At 50.7% G+C, this 17,163-nt stretch overlaps 2 protein-coding genes across 5 annotated transcripts in view; both read right to left on the bottom strand.

Moving 5' to 3' along the window:
- Window positions 1–1,279: 1,279 nt before the first annotated feature.
- On the bottom strand, window positions 1,280–4,717 carry ACKR1 (atypical chemokine receptor 1 (Duffy blood group)). 2 transcript variants are annotated; one of them, XM_036828908.1, is made up of 2 exons: window positions 2,938–4,717; window positions 1,280–2,298 (listed from the first exon to the last, which is right to left on the bottom strand). In XM_036828908.1, the coding sequence occupies exons 1-2, from the start codon at window positions 2,956–2,958 to the stop codon at window positions 1,327–1,329; spliced, it is 993 nt and encodes a 330-aa protein (XP_036684803.1). In that variant the 5' UTR covers window positions 2,959–4,717; the 3' UTR covers window positions 1,280–1,326. The 2 variants fall into 2 exon arrangements, with proteins under 2 accessions (XP_036684803.1, XP_036684720.1); XM_036828825.1 differs by having other exon boundaries at window positions 1,282–2,310.
- A 970-nt stretch (window positions 4,718–5,687) lies between these two features.
- Window positions 5,688–17,163, bottom strand: part of CADM3 (cell adhesion molecule 3) — a 30,294-nt gene continuing 18,818 nt past the window's right edge. For 2 of the 3 annotated variants that reach the window (XM_036834663.1, XM_036834671.1), the window contains 8 exons: window positions 15,562–15,702; window positions 14,892–15,044; window positions 14,069–14,206; window positions 13,532–13,702; window positions 11,172–11,262; window positions 10,561–10,730; window positions 7,787–7,912; window positions 5,688–6,876 (listed from right to left, as the gene is read on the bottom strand). In XM_036834663.1, the coding sequence (XP_036690558.1) occupies window positions 6,758–6,876; window positions 7,787–7,912; window positions 10,561–10,730; window positions 11,172–11,262; window positions 13,532–13,702; window positions 14,069–14,206; window positions 14,892–15,044; window positions 15,562–15,702 (1,109 nt within the window). In that variant the 3' untranslated portion in view covers window positions 5,688–6,757. The remainder of the gene's footprint in view (window positions 6,877–7,786; window positions 7,913–10,560; window positions 10,731–11,171; window positions 11,263–13,531; window positions 13,703–14,068; window positions 14,207–14,891; window positions 15,045–15,561; window positions 15,703–17,163) is intronic. The other variant, XM_036834680.1, reaches the window with a different exon arrangement.

Raw genomic sequence — 17,163 nt, 5'->3', positions numbered from 1 at the left:
CCAGCTTTTTAACTGGGTTGGAGGGAGAAACTCATCTGTGTGTGTGTGGTATCTTGGGTAGACGGTGAATTTGTTGGTGCCAGTAGAAGTTGTTCCCCTTATGAAGTGGGGTTTATTCATGGTCCTTCCCATCATCACCCGAACTTGGCTGAGAAAAAGCCCTCAGGATCATGACTAAGCATCCCGAGAAAGGGGCGGGGGGGGGGGGGCGCCCAGGGTGAAAGGGTACAGCGTGGAAAGCGGAAGGATATATTTGTGTGGCAAACAAAAAAGGTTTATTTTGAGAGCTGTAAGGTGTTTGAAAGGGAAATTTGGGGGATTCCAAGAAGATGACCCAGCCAGATCAGGCCCTTTCCCATTAAGTATCTCAGGCTTCACAACTTCTTGGTTTTTTTAGTTCCCTCTACACAGCCTTCCACGGAGAAGACTAGATACAGAAACCGGAGTAAGGAAAACTCATTTGGTAAGGAGTGAGTTACAAATCCTGATTCCATATCCTGAAAACAAGGAAGGAGAACAGAATGAGGTGGAGGGAGAGGCCTGAGAGAGATCAGAGCACACACAAATGCAAATCAGACACTGATGGAGAGGCAAGTATACACGTAGACATCTGTTATTACATGCATGCATCGAACGTGGATATGGGTTCTAACGGATTGAAGACAGACAGATGCACACATGCACACACACACACACACACACACGGGCATTAGGATTATGCTGAAGAGTAAACCTCGGAGAGATGACTCCCGGGAAGTGGCTTTAGAATTATCTTGATATGTTCCCTGGACTAAGTAAGGTCCCCCAGGATGCTTCTCTCCACCTTCCCTACCACCACCCTGATCTCTAAGCAAAGCGAACAGGGAGACAGAAGGCAGGGAGGAAGGCTGGACAGGCTGAGCAGAGAGGAGGAGTCATGCTCTGGCCTCATCTTCAGTTTTCTCTGTTTTTCTCTCTCTGGCTTCTATTCGATTTCATTTGCTTTCTGCAACAGCTTCTCTTCTTTCTTTACTAGCTAAGCCACCTCTTCTAGTTTAGGTTTAGCTGCTCTCCTCATATTCTGGTCCCCCTGCTCTCCCCCCTTGAGATGGCAGTAACCCCACACCTCAAGAGAACATCTGTGTGCCCCGAGGATGTTTGCACATCATTCATTTTCTCCCCAGGTCAGCCAGAGAAGCGGACGCTGCCAGGAAAGTCTGGTGTGAAATCTCTCTCTCGCTCTCTCCATTCTCCTCCCTCTCCTCTACATCCTCAGACAAAACAAGAAACCACCAGCTTCATAAAAACAGCATAGACTTTAATTCAGGTTGACAGGTGGGAAGAGAGCTAGGATTTGCATCCAAGGATGTCCAGATGAGAAGACTGTGCTGCCGAGAGAGGCAGGGAGGGCAGAGAAGTTTGAATGGCCTGGTAGCAGACCTGGGCGAGGAGCAGGGGTGTAGCCACACAGTGCAATATTGCCAGGGCTTCTGCCAGGTCCAGCAGCACGTCCAGGGTCTGCTGGGCCAGACATGTTGACACCACCATGGCCCTGGACCTCACCAGGGAGTCCAATCCCAGAACCATGCCCTGAGGCCACCAGAAAATGAACCAGATGCATAGGATATCAACCCAGGGACATGGCCCCCTGCCCAATGCCTTCTTCAGCCCCTTGGCTCCCAACAAACCCAGTGGCAACAAGATGAAGATGGCAAAACAGGCTGCAGCATGTATGTACCGCAGAATTTCCCATTCCCCACTGAAGGTCACTGTGCAGAGCCCATGGGAAGTGTCACTGCCCAGCGTGATTGGCAGTGACAATAGGGCAGCCACTCCCCAAAGTCCCACACTGATCCCCAGCCTGAGGCCTGGGACATGACCTATACCCAGTTTGGGGCCCAGGCAGGCATGGCACCCTATCAGCAGAGCTTGGGCAAAGGCTGAGCCATACGAGACCAAGTGAGCTAGGTGGCACAGGGAGGTGATGAGGGCCCCACTTAGCCCCCGTGCCAGGATGGGCACCATGATGCTGAAGAGAGCACTGCCCACAGCCAACTGCACCAGGATAGACCGGTTCTGGTAGACCCGACGGGGGAACAGAGGTCTGAGAAACGCGTAGAGGACGGCTCCACTCATCAGGATGCCCAGGACACTGGCGAGGATGAAGAAGGGCAGTGAGGAGTCGTCGAGCAGGATACAGGAGTGGCAGGGCGCAGCTGCTTCCACGTCGGTGAAGTTATAGTCTGCGTCGTACAACTCAAGAAATTCACTCCAATTCTTGTCTTCAACGGCCATCTTAGTAGAGTTGTCATCAGCCACCTGGAGGACATTCTCAGAAGGGGCAATCAGAGCATCTAGTTACCCCACTGAAGGGTATCCTGGGAACCGAGGGCAAGAGGTGGGGAGAGAAAGACAGTGGGGACGTGGGGGCTGGAAGAGCTGGATGGAGTGGGGATGGTGGGAGAGGACAAGGCAGGGCGACTCAGGAGGAGCCAAGAGTCGGAGGAAAGCAAGGGAAGGGACTTCCCTGGTGGTCCAGTGCAGGGGGATGCGGGTTTGATCCCTGGTCGGGGAGCTAAAATCCCACATGCCTCGCGGCCAAAAAACCAAAACATAAAACAGAAGCAATATTGTAACAAACTCAATAAAGACTTAAAAAAATGGTCCACGTCAAAAAAAATCTTTAAAAAAAAGAAAAAGAAAAGAAAAGAAAAGCAAGGGAAGGGGAGTGGACAGGACTGGGAGAGCGGGGAGGGGGGAGGTCTGGATGGAACTGACAAAGATGAATGAGGAGGCAAATAATTGGGGACCTAGGACACTGAGGTAACAAGGGGAGAAGGAAAACGAGGGAAGGGACAAGAGATGAGAGGAGGAGAGAGGTATACAGACGCGAGGGGCAGACAGAAGGAGTGGTGGGGGGCAGAGAGGGAGGGGCTGTGGGCTCAGCCCCACACTCACCGGGTGCAGACAGTTCCCCATGACACTGCTGGGCTCAGGGCAGGCAGAGAGATGGGCTGGGATAATTCTGTCAGTGGCTGTGGTTCCCAGATAAGTGCCAGGGACTAATGAAGGCCATTGGCTCTGGGCAGGGCTATGGGGCGGGCAGTGCAGGATGGGGATGCATTCAGGAAGTCTTTACCCCACGCCCACTGCCTGCCTGAGCCTCAGGACCACTTGAGGCCCTGGCCCGGGGCTTCCTGTTTTGAGGGTGGATTCCGCTGGTGGGGACCTGCACTCAGGAAAGGAAAAAGGTGGGGACCAGAAGGTGGGTATTTTCCCGAAGGTGGAAAGGGAGGCTTTCCGAAGGTGGAGAAGCCAGGGGGTTCCCAGCATAAAGGGATTCTTCAAGCACAAGGAAGGAAGAGGGGGCCAGAGGTGAAGTGTGAGACAGAGATAAGAGATGTGCTGGGAAGTTGGAGGGAAAGGGCAGCTGATGGCTCTCGCTGCTTCTCTGTCCCCTTGAACTTGATCCAAGGAAAGATAGTTCAAAAGGGACGTGTTTGTGGGAGGAGGTATTAGTGCTGCTTGTGGCTGGATCCATGTGATGTTGACAGCCTGAGCCACATGTGTGTGAGCAAGGGCTCTTTGTGTATCAGTCTGGGTGTAGGAATGTACTTACTTATCTGTACTTGTCTGTGTGTGTGGCTGTGTATTGTGTATCCTGTGTATCATATCTTAGTGCTAGGTTTTAGGCACGTGTCTTGGTGTGTGTACTGCTATCTCCAGGTCTGGGTGTTTCAGTGTGAGAGGAGGGAGGGCTTGGGGGCAGCTGTCAAGGTTGCATAATGAAGCTACTTCAGGGAGCGATTGGGCACTTGCCCAGCCACCTATGGGCACAGCGAATGCATCTTCTATACCAAGCAGAACACATGACGTGACAAGTTAAAGCAGGCTCCAGGGGACAATGGGACAGCATATTTTAAAATGGGACTGTTGCCTATGGGATAATCTCTATTCATATTTCTGTTGGGGGACATAAAAGCTCTGGAAATGCTACACTGGCCTGACACCTTAGCAAGATGTAAAGTTTCTTGTGGTGGGGGAGAGCTATTTCTCTTCAGTTGACACAGGGAGAAAAGGCGTGTACCCTGAAGAAGGATGCCCCTAAACCGACACCTCTGCTCCTTGGTACCCCCTCTCCCCACCATCCCACTGCTTTCACGTGATCTCTGCTCTTTTGTTCCCTCCACCCCTACCCTGCATTTTATTTCCTCACGTGGAGACACTTAGCCTGGACATTGGGAGGGGTGAGTCATGGAGTGTCCGAGTTGGAACAATGAGATAAACAGAGTTGGTTAGGCGACACTGTTTCATTTGTCCAGGAAAGCGGGGGATGTGGTAGCGTCAGTTCTGACGAGTGGTCTTTCCCACTCACACAGCGCCGCCTGGAGGCGGAAGCAAAGGTGCAGAGGGATGGCCATCTTGCTAAGATGGTCCCCTTTCTCCCAGGACTCTAAAGGGGATGAACGCACTTCTCTCCCTTGGAGAGCTATATCCATTCCATACAAGATGCCCTGGGGGGAGCAGCACGGCAAGGCACACACCACCCCTGGAGGCGCCACGTGCAGGGGGACCAGCAGAACAGCCCTTACACACACGCATCCCAACAGGAGCAAGAGCGGCAAGAAGGAGGCAGCCGAAGGACACGGATAATCCAGATATATTGAGGGTGGCCCCTCTGAGATTAGCACAGGAGAGTTAGAAAGATTATAAAGATACACGATGCCCTCGCTGCTCCCTGCCCCGCCCCCCCCAGACAGACACACACACACACAGCACAACGGCCCCTCTCCCCCTCCCCCCGCCCCCGTACAAATATGGCTTCTGTGTAATATGGACAGAGTGGTTCAGCTCAAAGAGGAAAAGTCATTTTCCCAAAAGCGGGTGCTGGGAGGCAGGGAGCCCACAGGCCTGGGGCCCTAGGCTGCCTTGCTGCTGTAAGAGGAGGGGACCCCGGGCTCTAACCAGCGGCTGGAAGATTCACAACGGTGTTACCTGGACTGAAAGGGGTGGCAGCTCTGCTGCCTGCAGCTGCCCCCACTTCGCACGCCCCTGGGTTGTCAGGGCAGGAGGACATGTTGGAGCAGGGGGAGAGCAGTGCCAAGGGGCACCCTGGGTCTGAGGCAGGGCGGCCGGCTGGCGGGGAGGGGCGAGCAGTCTCGTCTCCACGGCAACCGGCTCGGCCACAAGGAAGACAGAAAATCAAAAGCAGGGGTGGAGATGGGAAGGAGACAGGCAGCATCACTCCCAGCCCTCAACGCGCCGGGTACAGACTATGGGAACAAGAAGTGACAGTGGTCATTCCAGGGGTCAGCGCCAGGGGGAGGCCGAGGGATGCATAGCAAAGGCTGTGGCACTGACTCCGTGGCTCTGAGAGGGGAGATGGAGGCGGGGGTTGAATGCCCTGTGTTTTAGGGAGAGATGAGGCGGACGTGAGCAAAAACACACCCTGGGACTGTTTTCTCCATGACAGATGGGCGCTGGGGACGGCACGGAAAATACCAGGATGGGGCAACATCCCAGGTGAGGTACACAGCCTGCCTAGGGACCGTCAGCTCCCAAAGCCCTCCTTTACAGGAGCCCTCCTCCCACAGCCCGCCCACAAGCCCAGGAGCCCCTCTGCCTTTCACTCACACACACATATGTGCACAGACACACACAGACATGCACTCACATTATTCCCTTCGTTTGGGCAGGAAACAGCTCAGTGCAGTGAAGCTCCTTTTAGTATTTTTGTTGTTATGTCTGCCTGGCTGCTGAGGGAGGGATGGAGGACTAAGGGACAGCTTCGGGAACAAGAAGGGGCACAGGGCAGCACAAGACAGGGAGGAGGAGTTGCCGAGCAATGCCATAAGATGAGTGGTTGCCACAGTCCAGGGCTCGGGTGAGAGTGAAGGGCCCCTCGGCGGGGAAGCGGATGCAGTTTAGGGCCCAGAGCAGTGCCTCTCCCACAGCTGCTGGAGCAAGGAGGGCAGCCTTGCTCTGCTATCATCCCCACCGAGGGCGGTTCCTGGGAAAAGGGCCTGGCTTCATTCATCGTGGGGGGCCATCTCTGCCATCCTTCCTCTCCAAGTCTGCCCCTCCTGCAAGGACCGGTGTCCTCCCCCACGGGGAAGCCCTGGGCCCCCGCGCACGTGGCTGCATGCCACCTGCAGGTCACATCCCCTCGGGGACCCCCATTCACTCCTTTCCTGTTGGGGTGGAGAAGGGGGTGTCAGATGGTACCTGCTCCTCTGTCCAGAGCTCAAGGTGTGCGACTAACAGAGGAAAAGCCACCTCCAGCTCCTGCTCACAACCTCCCCGTCCCTGGAGAAGTCCAGGAAGAGCTCCTGCTGTAGAAGATGGAGGGCTGGTGAGAGCCCCCCACCAAACTGACCCCGCTTCTTTCCTGCCCTTACCCTCTCCTCATTCTCCTCCTAACACTCTGGGTTTTTTTAATTTTGCTTTTGTTTTCTTTTTTGTTTTTTGCTTTCCTCACCCCAGGACCCCTGCCCCTCCAGCCTGGAGACGGATTTGATTTGGGATTGTTACAAAAATAATAATAACCCAAAAGCAGAGAAGCCATGGAAAGGGCTGAGGGCAACCTTCCCTCCCCCCGCCCTCCTCCCTCCCCATTCCAAACCGAGTACAAAACCGCACCCAAAGCAGACATTCTGTACAGGGGGGTGGGGGGGGGGGGCTGGGGAGCAAGCGGGAGGGGCGGCCCTGGGGTCGCTCTGTACAAGTCCAGGTTGGTGATGGCCCCAGCAGTCCCCACGGGGTCCCTGGGGGGCTGCCCCTAGATGAAATATTCCTTCTTGTCGTCCCCGCCCGACTGCCCGCCTTCTGCGTTGATGATAGCTGTGTCCGCATCTGGGGCGTCATCAGAGCCTTTCGCCTCGTGTGTCAGGTAGGTTCCTGGGGAGAGAGAGAGGCTCCTTCTTTTAGGAGCAGTTTCCAAACCTCTGAAGCCCCTCTGTACACTTTCCCACCACCCACCCACACCTTGCTTCTGTAATTTTTCTCCTGCCTAGAGCTTTCTTCCTCCCCGCCTGCCCTAATTTGCATCTTGCTGCCAACATCCATCCCCTGACCACACCTCCAAGAATTAATGAATCCTGCCCTTAATTAGAGTCTGATCTATAATACAGGCCAAAAAAAAAAAAATGGTGTGTGTATGTGTGTGTATATGTGTGTGTATGTGTGTATATATGTGTGTGTGCATGTAAGGTGGTGATAGGGAAACTGCTAGGTCAGCTCCATGACAACGAACCTGAGATCTGGCTAGCATTTGCCCAGTCCACGTAAGTCCAGCTGCTGGCTAGAAGGAATAACAGAGGGGAAGGTCTGAGAGGAAGGCGTGTGAGAAAAGGGGAGGGAGAGATGGCAGGGATACAGGAGAGGAGAGAAAAGTAAAGGGGTGGTGTGAGGACAAGGCACAGGGAGACCAAAGGACGAAAAACACGAGGCTAAACAGAAAGGAGGAAAGTGCAGGAAGGAATGGGAAGAAGATGCAGAGTTTTCGGCAGTCCTCTGTCTTAAAGGCAGGAGACCCTGGAGGCAGAGCAGCAGGGGGGAAGCAGCTGCTGACTGAGTGGGAAGGTTTGATTTTACTTGGATGATCACCAAGTGATCACGCTCTGCTGTGGGGTTGGAGGTGCTCAGTTTATCACAGGGTTGGCTGTGTTCTTTCCTCCTCAAACTCTCCAAGGGGCCGACTGAGTCTCCAGAGGCCCTTCCTGCAGCCTGCTCCTACCGGCCTGTCCTTCACTCACTGATCTCCCTACCCACGCCCACGTCCTCCTGATGCTTCCCTCACGCCTCTGACCTTTGTGCCGGATCAAGTAGTGGCCAAGGAAGATGAGCAGGATGAGCAGCAGGAAGACGATGAAAGCTACAATCCCGCCAATGATGGCGTGGTAGGTGCTGGAGGATGAGGGCACCGGACTGGGATCTGGAGGGAGGTGGGATGCACAACAGTCACGTCTGGGAAGAACCCTTTATCTTACAGCATTTCTGACCTGGCCATGGATCATCTTACACGGCACAGAACATGGACTAACATCAGGAGAATGGAGTGGCATCATCCAGCAAAAAGGGATACGTCTTATTTTGTACCTAGTTTCTTACAGAGTATCTGGAACAGAGTAATTGTTTTAAAATAATGTAATCATGAATACATAGATACATCTGCTCACACTGAACCTTTTAAGTTGAGTTCGTGAACCTGAAGCTTGACCTTGGTCAAAGATCATCACTTTCATGTCTAAATCATCTCTTGTTCTCTCTCTCTCTCTCTGTGTGTGTGTGTGTGTGTGTGTGTGTGTGTGTGTGTGTGTGGTGGTGTGTCTGTCTGTCTCTCTCTTTCTTTCAATTTCTGGTTATCAGAGTATTTCTTCCCTATCCCCCATGCCCTCTTATCCTCCCGTCTGCTTTATATTCTGAGCTGGCCTTTCTAGGGGGGCTTCTCACCATATCCACCCATTGTCCTGATATCAGATAGGGAAGGAGAAGTGAAAAGCTGATGGAGCCAGGAAGAGGCACTTTGAGAGCACCTTACAAAAGACGATGGAATGTGACTCCCTGCATAAAGAACAGTGTTCCTTCTTGGTAGGGGAGCTTAGAGTTCCAGCAACACCCAATCCTCCAGCAGGTCTCATTAGAGAGGTCTGGGACTCCATCTTCACTTCCCCACCAACCAAAGGTTTGTGGGAAGGACAAAGACTGAACTGCTTCCTCCCATGATGGCAAGGTCTCGGCCACTGGATATAGAGAATCTGTCCTCCATAGCAGCATCTATAGAGGACAGATTCCCAAGCACAGGTTTGGCCAGGCATGCGAAGGAGAGCCACAGCCTTAGTCAGAGTTCCGCAGATCTGAGGAGACAGTGCACAGGCCCAGGACACAGTTCTGATGTGTCCCAAATTACATGAGCTGTAGTTGCGGCTCTCCCACCCATGGGAGAGCTACTGTTTTTTTATAGACTCAGCTGGAGCCTTGATGCCTCATTGACTCCTCATACATTTTGTCTCTCCTGCCTTATGTCTCCTCAGGCTTGACTGGACCAGCTTTTTAGTTCCTTGCCTGTCTCCGCCTTATTTGGAAAAAAAAAAAACTTATGCTCTGGTTTTTATGCTCTGCTTGGGAGGGAGGGAGAAGAAGGTCCCCGGGGCTCTATGATAGGAGGGGTGGGTATGATGGTGTAATCTGGAGGAAGCACAGTGAGGTTATCCACTGTTCTTCCTCTTCTCTCCCCTCTCCTCCCGCCCCCGGGAGAATGTGAGACACAATCCACATTAAAAATCAGTCCTGGATAATTATCCCAGAGGCTGTGGGAATGTAAATTCCCTAGAAGAGCATAGGTCTGCACGACCAAAATGAACTCTGGGGTCATCAATTACATGTCACTGTCTCTAGGTAGAGCTCCATTTAATTTCACTCCAGGTAGTTGGGAGTCAACACGGTTTAGGATTATTTCTGGAAGGAGATGCAGTAACTCCTGCTACCACCAGGTGTCAGCACTGGCAGCAGATGCCGTCAAACAGGACCGCGCTTTCTAGCACAGGGTCGGGGGAGATCAGCAAGAGACCAACCACAAGGGCACAGGAATTTTCTCTCACTGCCAATCATCGTCAGAGATCTGGGGGCAGACACAGGACCTCAGTGCATTGTCCTTGCTCCTGGCACCCTACAATAGCTTTGTTTGTTGTGCTGAGGCAGCTCCCACATGCTGAGGTCTGTTCCTGGAGTTGGAATCACCCCATCTAGACACTTTGGTCCCAAGATCTCCGATCTCTTATCCCTGGGAGGCCTGGCTTCTATCCCTACACTGCTTTAATGGGCATTTCACATACGGGAGTCTCTCATGTTCCCCTGCCGATGCATTTCCCCTATTCTGAGGAAAGGCTTATTAAGGCTTTCTGGCAGGACCCCACTGCTGTTGGGGTCTTCAAAAAACCTCCTGCCACCTCTGCATAAAGAGGCCTCTGTCCTAGCCTATCACTTCTCCTGAAGCTGGATTGTGTGGTCACACCTTTGGGAAGAACTTCAGAGAAGGAGCATCATGTAGTCTCTCTAGAAAATATGGCATCTGAGAAAAGATTCTGACTGTCTCTCAGCATAGTACGAACTTATCTCTATCTTCCACCTGGATTCTATATAGTGTGTCCAAGGTCTGCGGAAAAAGGAGATGACAGCAGCAGCATGCATCCTGTACTAGTCACAGGAGAAGCAACTCTGAGGACAGCCTGTTGGAAAGGGAGACGCATCTACACTCACACTTGAGCGGCTCTGGGGCCTCTACACACAGAATTCTTATTCTTGTTGCCAGGTGAGTGCAGGGGCTGGAGGATGGTATTGCCTGGGTCACCACTGCTAAACAAAGGCAGATGAAAGTCCACCATTCCACTGAGTTTTCCTTATTCCACATTCTAGAATGGACCTAGAGCCTAAGTCCTCAGGCCCTCTGGTGGTGGGCTGTTGCCCTACTAGCCCACTCCCAACTATGGTCTGGGGATGCTATCAGGAGATGGAAAGACCAGGGTACCAGATGGCAGAGGAGAGGAGAAGGGGTTTGCTGGAGGAGAGCTACGCAGGGCTCACCGTTCACATTGAGAGTGTAGTAAGCCTTGTAGCTGCCCATGTTGCTGGTGGCTGTGCAGCCGTAGGTGCCGCTGTCACTCTTGTTGAGGAAGGGGAAGATCAGGGCACTCTCCTGGGTCATCCTTAGCGGTGGCACACTGCCCTCCTTCTCCCATAGGTACTGCTGGGGGCTGTTGAGGCAGAGAAGTCGAAGTGATCAGAAAAGAGTAGGGCAGGGAGCTAAAGAAGGACAAAACAAAACAACACAAAACTGGGAGCAAGGAAGTCAAGGACAGTTTGATGAAGGCTGGAGCAGTTATAGGGGCCAGAGACACTGAGCTGCTCAGAGGCAGGCGGAGAGTGACTCCTTGGGGTTCAGTCTGGGGACGAGGAAGATTGCCTAGCTTGTATCTAACTGTGACTTGGTTCCTTACAGGAACCTCAGGGGCTCAGCCAGGGGGCGGCCCCTCCCCACTTCTGCTGCTCTGCAGGAGAAGCAGTCAGAGGATGGGCGTTGTTAGACAGTGTCAGGGAAAATGAGAGGCTCAGACAGGATGAAGGAGATGGGAAGACTTTAGGCAAAGTCTTAGTCTGTAGAGGTGTATTACAATCCAGGAAATGGATTTCCTTACGCGGGATTGCCACGCCCCTCGCAGTGGAGCAACAGCTTCTGGCCCTCGCGGGGATGCGGAGGGTCTGGCCTAATCTTCGCTGTTGGTGTGTCTGTGGAGAAGGAAATGGGGTCAACGTGAAACTCAAGGTCACCTCGATCTCAGAATCATCCAGTTACGCATTTCAGCCACCACCCCTAAAGGCCCAGGAGCCCAAGAGGCTGTGAACAAAAAGACCACCCCCCAACCTCTGTGAGCAAAGACCACTATTGCTGTTGGATGTGTGATGGAGTCATACGGCAACCTTGCAGAGGTAGGATTATGGAAGGTCTGTCCTTGCTGGGGACCCAAGGGATGTCTTAACAGCTGAGAAGGGGGAATCACTGGATCATCTGTGCCTAGCACATAAATGGGACTTAATACATGTTTCTGACGGAACAAATAAACTTGAATTTGATCACTGATTGAGTTCACAACCTCTCCGTCCTCTCTGCAAGGGAGCTTAAACGGGAAGCAATGCCTTAATGCAGAACATCATTTTTAGTGGCTGGTCCAAAAATGAAGTGAGAGCTTTGAAACAGCAAGAGATGGAGGTCATATTTTGGCTGCAAAAAGGCCCTGACACAATATAGATGGGTTCTGGGAAGGAATGATGGCATCTGCCACCGATGCCGAAGGGCTGCTTAGGAGACTGGGTCCAGATGGCCGCATAGAACAATACAACCAGATGCCGGTTTAGAACAACAGATAAAGAGGCCGAGCTTCCCCTAAGGATAGAGCCAACCTTAACATCCGGTTAATGAACGTGTTTCAGTCCAATCAAACGGGACAAAGAGAATCAGGCCAGGTGAGAGAACAGGTGTTCCAGGGGCCCACAGCCAGAGAAGCCTCTAGTGCAGCACCTGGAGGATAGCATTTGTTGACTGACTGCTGATCACAGTTGGGCCAAAATGATCCCTGGAGAGTAACTGCCAGATGGTCCAGTACCCAACAGAGAAGTCTCTGGGGCTCAGACAGGGGATGGCCTTCTTTAGCCCTGGCCAGGGACCAGGCCCTGGACAAGGAGCCCAAGGCCAGGGGCTTTACATTCAGAACTAGTAATCAGAGAAACACCTTATAGCAATAGAGAACTTTGAAGTTTACAAAGTTCTTTCATTATATAGCGTTTCATTTATCCTCATGAAAATTCACTGAAGTAAGAAGGGGCCACTATGAGATTAAATGCTTTGGTGAAAGTGACCTAGCTAGTAAGCAGTGGCTCTGCGGCTAGAATCCAGGTTGTCTGTTTCCAGATTGAGAGTCTGCTAAACGGACAGTGACACCACCCCAAACCTACCTCATGGTCAAGTTTCAACAATGGGTCTAGCAATTGATTTAAAGAGCACTGAAGTCAGGCCTGGATCGTCCACAAGGAAGAGATGAAAGGTTTGAGTTACTTTAGAAAAACACCCAGCCTTTAGATAAGTTAGGACAAGAAGTGCATTCTTTTATAACTCATTATCTTCTGCCTTTCTACTTCATTTTTTTCCCCCTTGACTTTTCTACTCAGAAAAGTTCTTTTTGAAAATTTGTAAATTTCCTCAGGTGAGTGGGTCATTTCCTACCCATATTCAAGGCAGATTCCATAGAGGGATGAGGATCCTTGGAAAGGTTGGGAGTAGTGATTTTGACAGTGGCCACTTCAGGTCAGAATCCCAAGAAAAATCATAGACCTGGGGCAGACTAGTGGGGGTACTATAGGGAAAAATCTGGGAATAATGATGCCAGAGAGAGCATGTTTTCCTACCACCTCTTTTCTTGAACTCATAGTATGTTAGACCAAGAAGAAGCCTTTGTGATTCCATGTCCATCTTCTCATTTAGCAAATAAAGAATCAAGCTCAGTGGGGTAATTTCCTTAACATCACTCAGCTAGTAAGCGGTGGAAGGCAGACTAGAATCTGTCTTCTAATTCTTGATTTGCTACAGTTACTGCTACAATTTACAATCTAGATGCATAACACTGGCCTAGCCTAGGAGATGGTAAATTTACCTATCGGGCCAAATCCTGCCAGCTACATGTTTCTGTAAATAAAGTCTTATTGGAACATAGCTACGTTCATTTGTTTACATATGATCTATGGCTACATTCCTGCAGCAACAGCAGAGTTAAGTAGTTGAGACAGAGACCACATGGCCCTCAAAACCTAAAGCATTGACTATTGGGCCATTCATAGAAAAAGTTTGCTGACCCTTGGCCTAACCCTGGCAACTCTTGTCTTATTTTTTTTTAACCTATTTACTTATCTGTGCCTGGTGCTTCATATACAGTAACCCGCACGTTTCTTTTCCCCACTCCCCATCTCATACCGGATACTCTTCACTCACAAGCCCATGACATACATAAAACTTCAATGCGTTGAGCGGTGGATCTGTCAGCTCCCTTTAGAGATTCATGGTTCACAGAGCATACAATGTCTGCCCCATCATCCTCCCGGGTGACCTGGAAGGTGACTGAGCTGCTCACGGTGAAGGTTTTGCCATTGGGATCTTCCTGTATTCGGGTTGGTTCCCCTAGAGAGCAGAAACAGACACACACTCGCACACACACATAGACACAGAGTGAGCCCTAACATGCAGAGATTGTGTGGGCCCCACTGTAGACATACAGATGGTGCGTCTCAACTTAGGCAGACTTAGGAAGTTGTGAAATGGATATGTACACACAAGGAGGATGGAGTCCCCAACGCGCGCACGCGCACACACACACACACACACACACGACTGTACACAGAATATCTGTCATTCCCCTTTCTTCTTCCACACCATGCCTTATGTGCCTATACACAGGCATATAGACATATACCCCTCACTCCCTCTCTCCTCCCCGCTGTCTCAGCACCACCTCCTCCTGTCACCCCCAAGGCAGGAGGAACTTACCATGAAGCTCTTGGTCACCCTTCCTCCAGGTGAGCTGGGCTGCAGGTTTGCTCCCAGAAGACTGACAGTTTAGGGTAGTTGTATCCTTTTCCCGTAACGATGACTTGTAGCCAGTGATTATGGGCTTCTGTGGGATTCCTGCCATGGATAGGGGATGGCCAGGATAGGAAAGAAAAGCACCCTGAGGTCACACCTCATCTCCCCCTGCCGAGATAGACTCTCTGAGGGTTAGGATATCTGAGTTCTATTTTGGTATATGATGGGTAGAAGGCTAGAGAAATTATCTTTCTCTTTGATAAGAGAAAGACCACCCCAGGGGGAGGAGATATGGTGGCGGGAGATTTACCACACCTGAGATGATACATGACCCAACAACCCAAAAGCACAACTGGGTGGCCACAGACATAGTGTGAGGCTCAGGGGAGCAAAGAAGGAAATTGAAATGTAGGATCAAGATGAGAGCATGCAAACAACTGGGGTGCTCATCTTGGAAATTATAATCATACACTGCACATACTTCTCATGTTTCCCTTACGCAATCTTGGGAGGTAAGTGGAACAGACACTATCATCCTTTTGTTACAGGTTAGGAAAGTCAGGCTCAAAGAGGGTAAGAGATTTGTCCCAGAGCAAACAGTAAGTAAAGGAGAAAAGCTTAGACCCCACCACTCTTTGCATTTCATTCCATTGCAACGGAAACACGCGCTGAACTTTCCCAAAATGCTTGGAGACTTGCTTGGCTCTAGGCTGCTTCAGGGGCCCACCCAGGGAGATTTGTTTGCAAGGAAGCACGCTGTGGAGACACTGGGGTTTGGGAGCCTCACCGAGCACGGTGACGAGGGACTTGGCAGTTCTCACGGGCATAGTGAAGATGGAGCAAGTGTATTCACCCTCGTCTGCCAGGGCCACGTTGCTGATGCTGATGCTGAGCTCATGGGGCGTAGATCTAACCAGCTGAATCCGATTATCTCGAAGGGCTGGGGGAAATTGGGAGAATTGGAAGCAAGGCTTTTACTGGTGACTTTCATCTTTATCTTCCAATCCCAGGCCAGCTTTTTTTTTCAAGAAAGGGTCTAGTGTGGTTTGGGGCAGGGGAAAAAAAAAAAAAAAAAAAAAAACTGCTCCTGAGTTTGAGTAGTCTTTAGTTTATTCAGTTACTTTCCTGGGCCATTGGGCTCAGTAGCCTCAGAGATACTCAGAAAAGTAGGTTGGATCTGTGGGCCACATTGGGGAAACACTGACATCAGCTGTCTCTTAGGGCTCCTTTGGGGTGAGTCATTCCAGGACCCTATAAGACCATGCATGGCCTAGGTCAGAGTCATAATTATGAAGTTTCTCTGGAACCAGCTGAGGAGCCCATGGCCTGCTGCTTCCCCAAACAGCATCCCTTCATGTTTCTCAGTCTCTGGACTACAGGGACATTTCCTCTCAGCTCTGCAGCCCCCTTCTCCAGCCCATGTTTCCCATGGAGGCAGATAACTCATGGGACACTACCTCTCTTCTCCCCAAAGTAGAGAGTCTGCTGGGCAGGGTTAGACCACTGCAGGGATGAATCCTCATGATCTTTGACTTGGCACTTGAGCACCACGGTGCCACCAGCCACCACTGTCTCATCAGATGTCCAGGGCTGACTGTCTGCAGGGGTAGAATTGGGTTAGTTTCCTAAGGCAGCACTAGCCCCTCCACCCATTTCTGGGCCACAGTCCGCCTCATCTAATTCAGACGATCCAAGGCCCACGTCTCTGTATTCTCTTAACGCATCATGGGGGAAGGAATAGAGGTGGGGGTGAGGCAGGGGAAGACAGACCTTACTTCCTCTTGCTTTGAACGCACAGAAAAACAGTCACTTGTTGAATATTTGCTGAATGAACTGACAGGGCGACAAACATTTAGAGGGATAAAGGCACCCCAGATCTACACATACCACTCCCCACGTATCTTTTCTGATAGAGTTCTACCATTCACCTTTGAAAACACACATACGAGTCTGTCATTCTGTTTTACCTTCCTGCCACCACCTGCATATAAGAGCAAGAACAGAAATGGTTGTAATAATGCCCAAACTATAAAAGCGAAGAAAAGGCCAACCCCCAAGAATGTGGGTTGCACATTCATTTACACAAGAGGTAGCTAATAAAACTGCAAAATAAACAAAAAAGATTTAAAAAAAAACCTAAAACGTTTTGACACAGACTTTTCAATTCCTCCAACAATAACTTCCCTTCAATCATCAGCTCCCTTAACATATTCCTTTCAGTATCAGTACTACCCGCCTCCCAAATCAACACACAAACCCAAATCACTATCCTGACGTTATTTTAAAGAACAATGGATTAAAGTTTTCCCTTCGACGTGATAGAAATATGGTTTCTAATCCCTCTCTACTTAGTCAAGTTAAACAAAAGAAGGACTAGTAAGATATCGTGAGGATGAGTCATTTGAATCCCAAATGTGCCTTCTAATCAGGCCTAGCTGTGAGCCCCTCAGTCTGTGTGACACTTGCTTCCTCACCCCAGTATTGTCCCATGTTCCCCAAAGCATGGATTCTGATTCCTAATATTGATTCCCTCATCTTCAGGTCTGACTTCCTGTGACCCAATGGCACTGACCTCTGCAGAGCTAAAATAACACCTTCTAGCTCTGATTCCTGAAACATCCACACAATTTCTTCTATGGTACTAAATTACTTAACCAGCATTGTCGCCTCTGAATCAGAAACCAAGAAACGTACTTCCTACATTCCCTAATTGAGCAATTTAAAACAATCCCCATACTCCCTATGGCACCAACCTTACCCCTGCCCTATCTGCTTATTCCTGTCTTTCCTGGTCACCAGAGCTCCATTTCCAAGGAATATTCAATGAGCGTTCCTAGCAGAGAAGGGGCCCTGAAGAGTGAAGGTGGCACCTGCCGGAGCTGACACCAAACACCAACGCTTCTGAGTGGCTGTCTCCAAATTGGAGCCCAAAGCCTGGTTGCTAGTTTTAGCGTTTAGAATCATAAAAATTAGAACTGACAGGGATCTTAGGAATCATGGAATCCAATTCCCTCATTTTACAGATGTAGACAATGAGGCAATGGAGGCGAAGTGATTGC

This window comes from Balaenoptera musculus, chromosome 1, assembly GCF_009873245.2.
Source record: "Balaenoptera musculus isolate JJ_BM4_2016_0621 chromosome 1, mBalMus1.pri.v3, whole genome shotgun sequence".
Lineage (NCBI taxonomy): Eukaryota > Metazoa > Chordata > Mammalia > Artiodactyla > Balaenopteridae > Balaenoptera > Balaenoptera musculus.
This window is presented reverse-complemented; position numbering and strand designations above follow the sequence as displayed.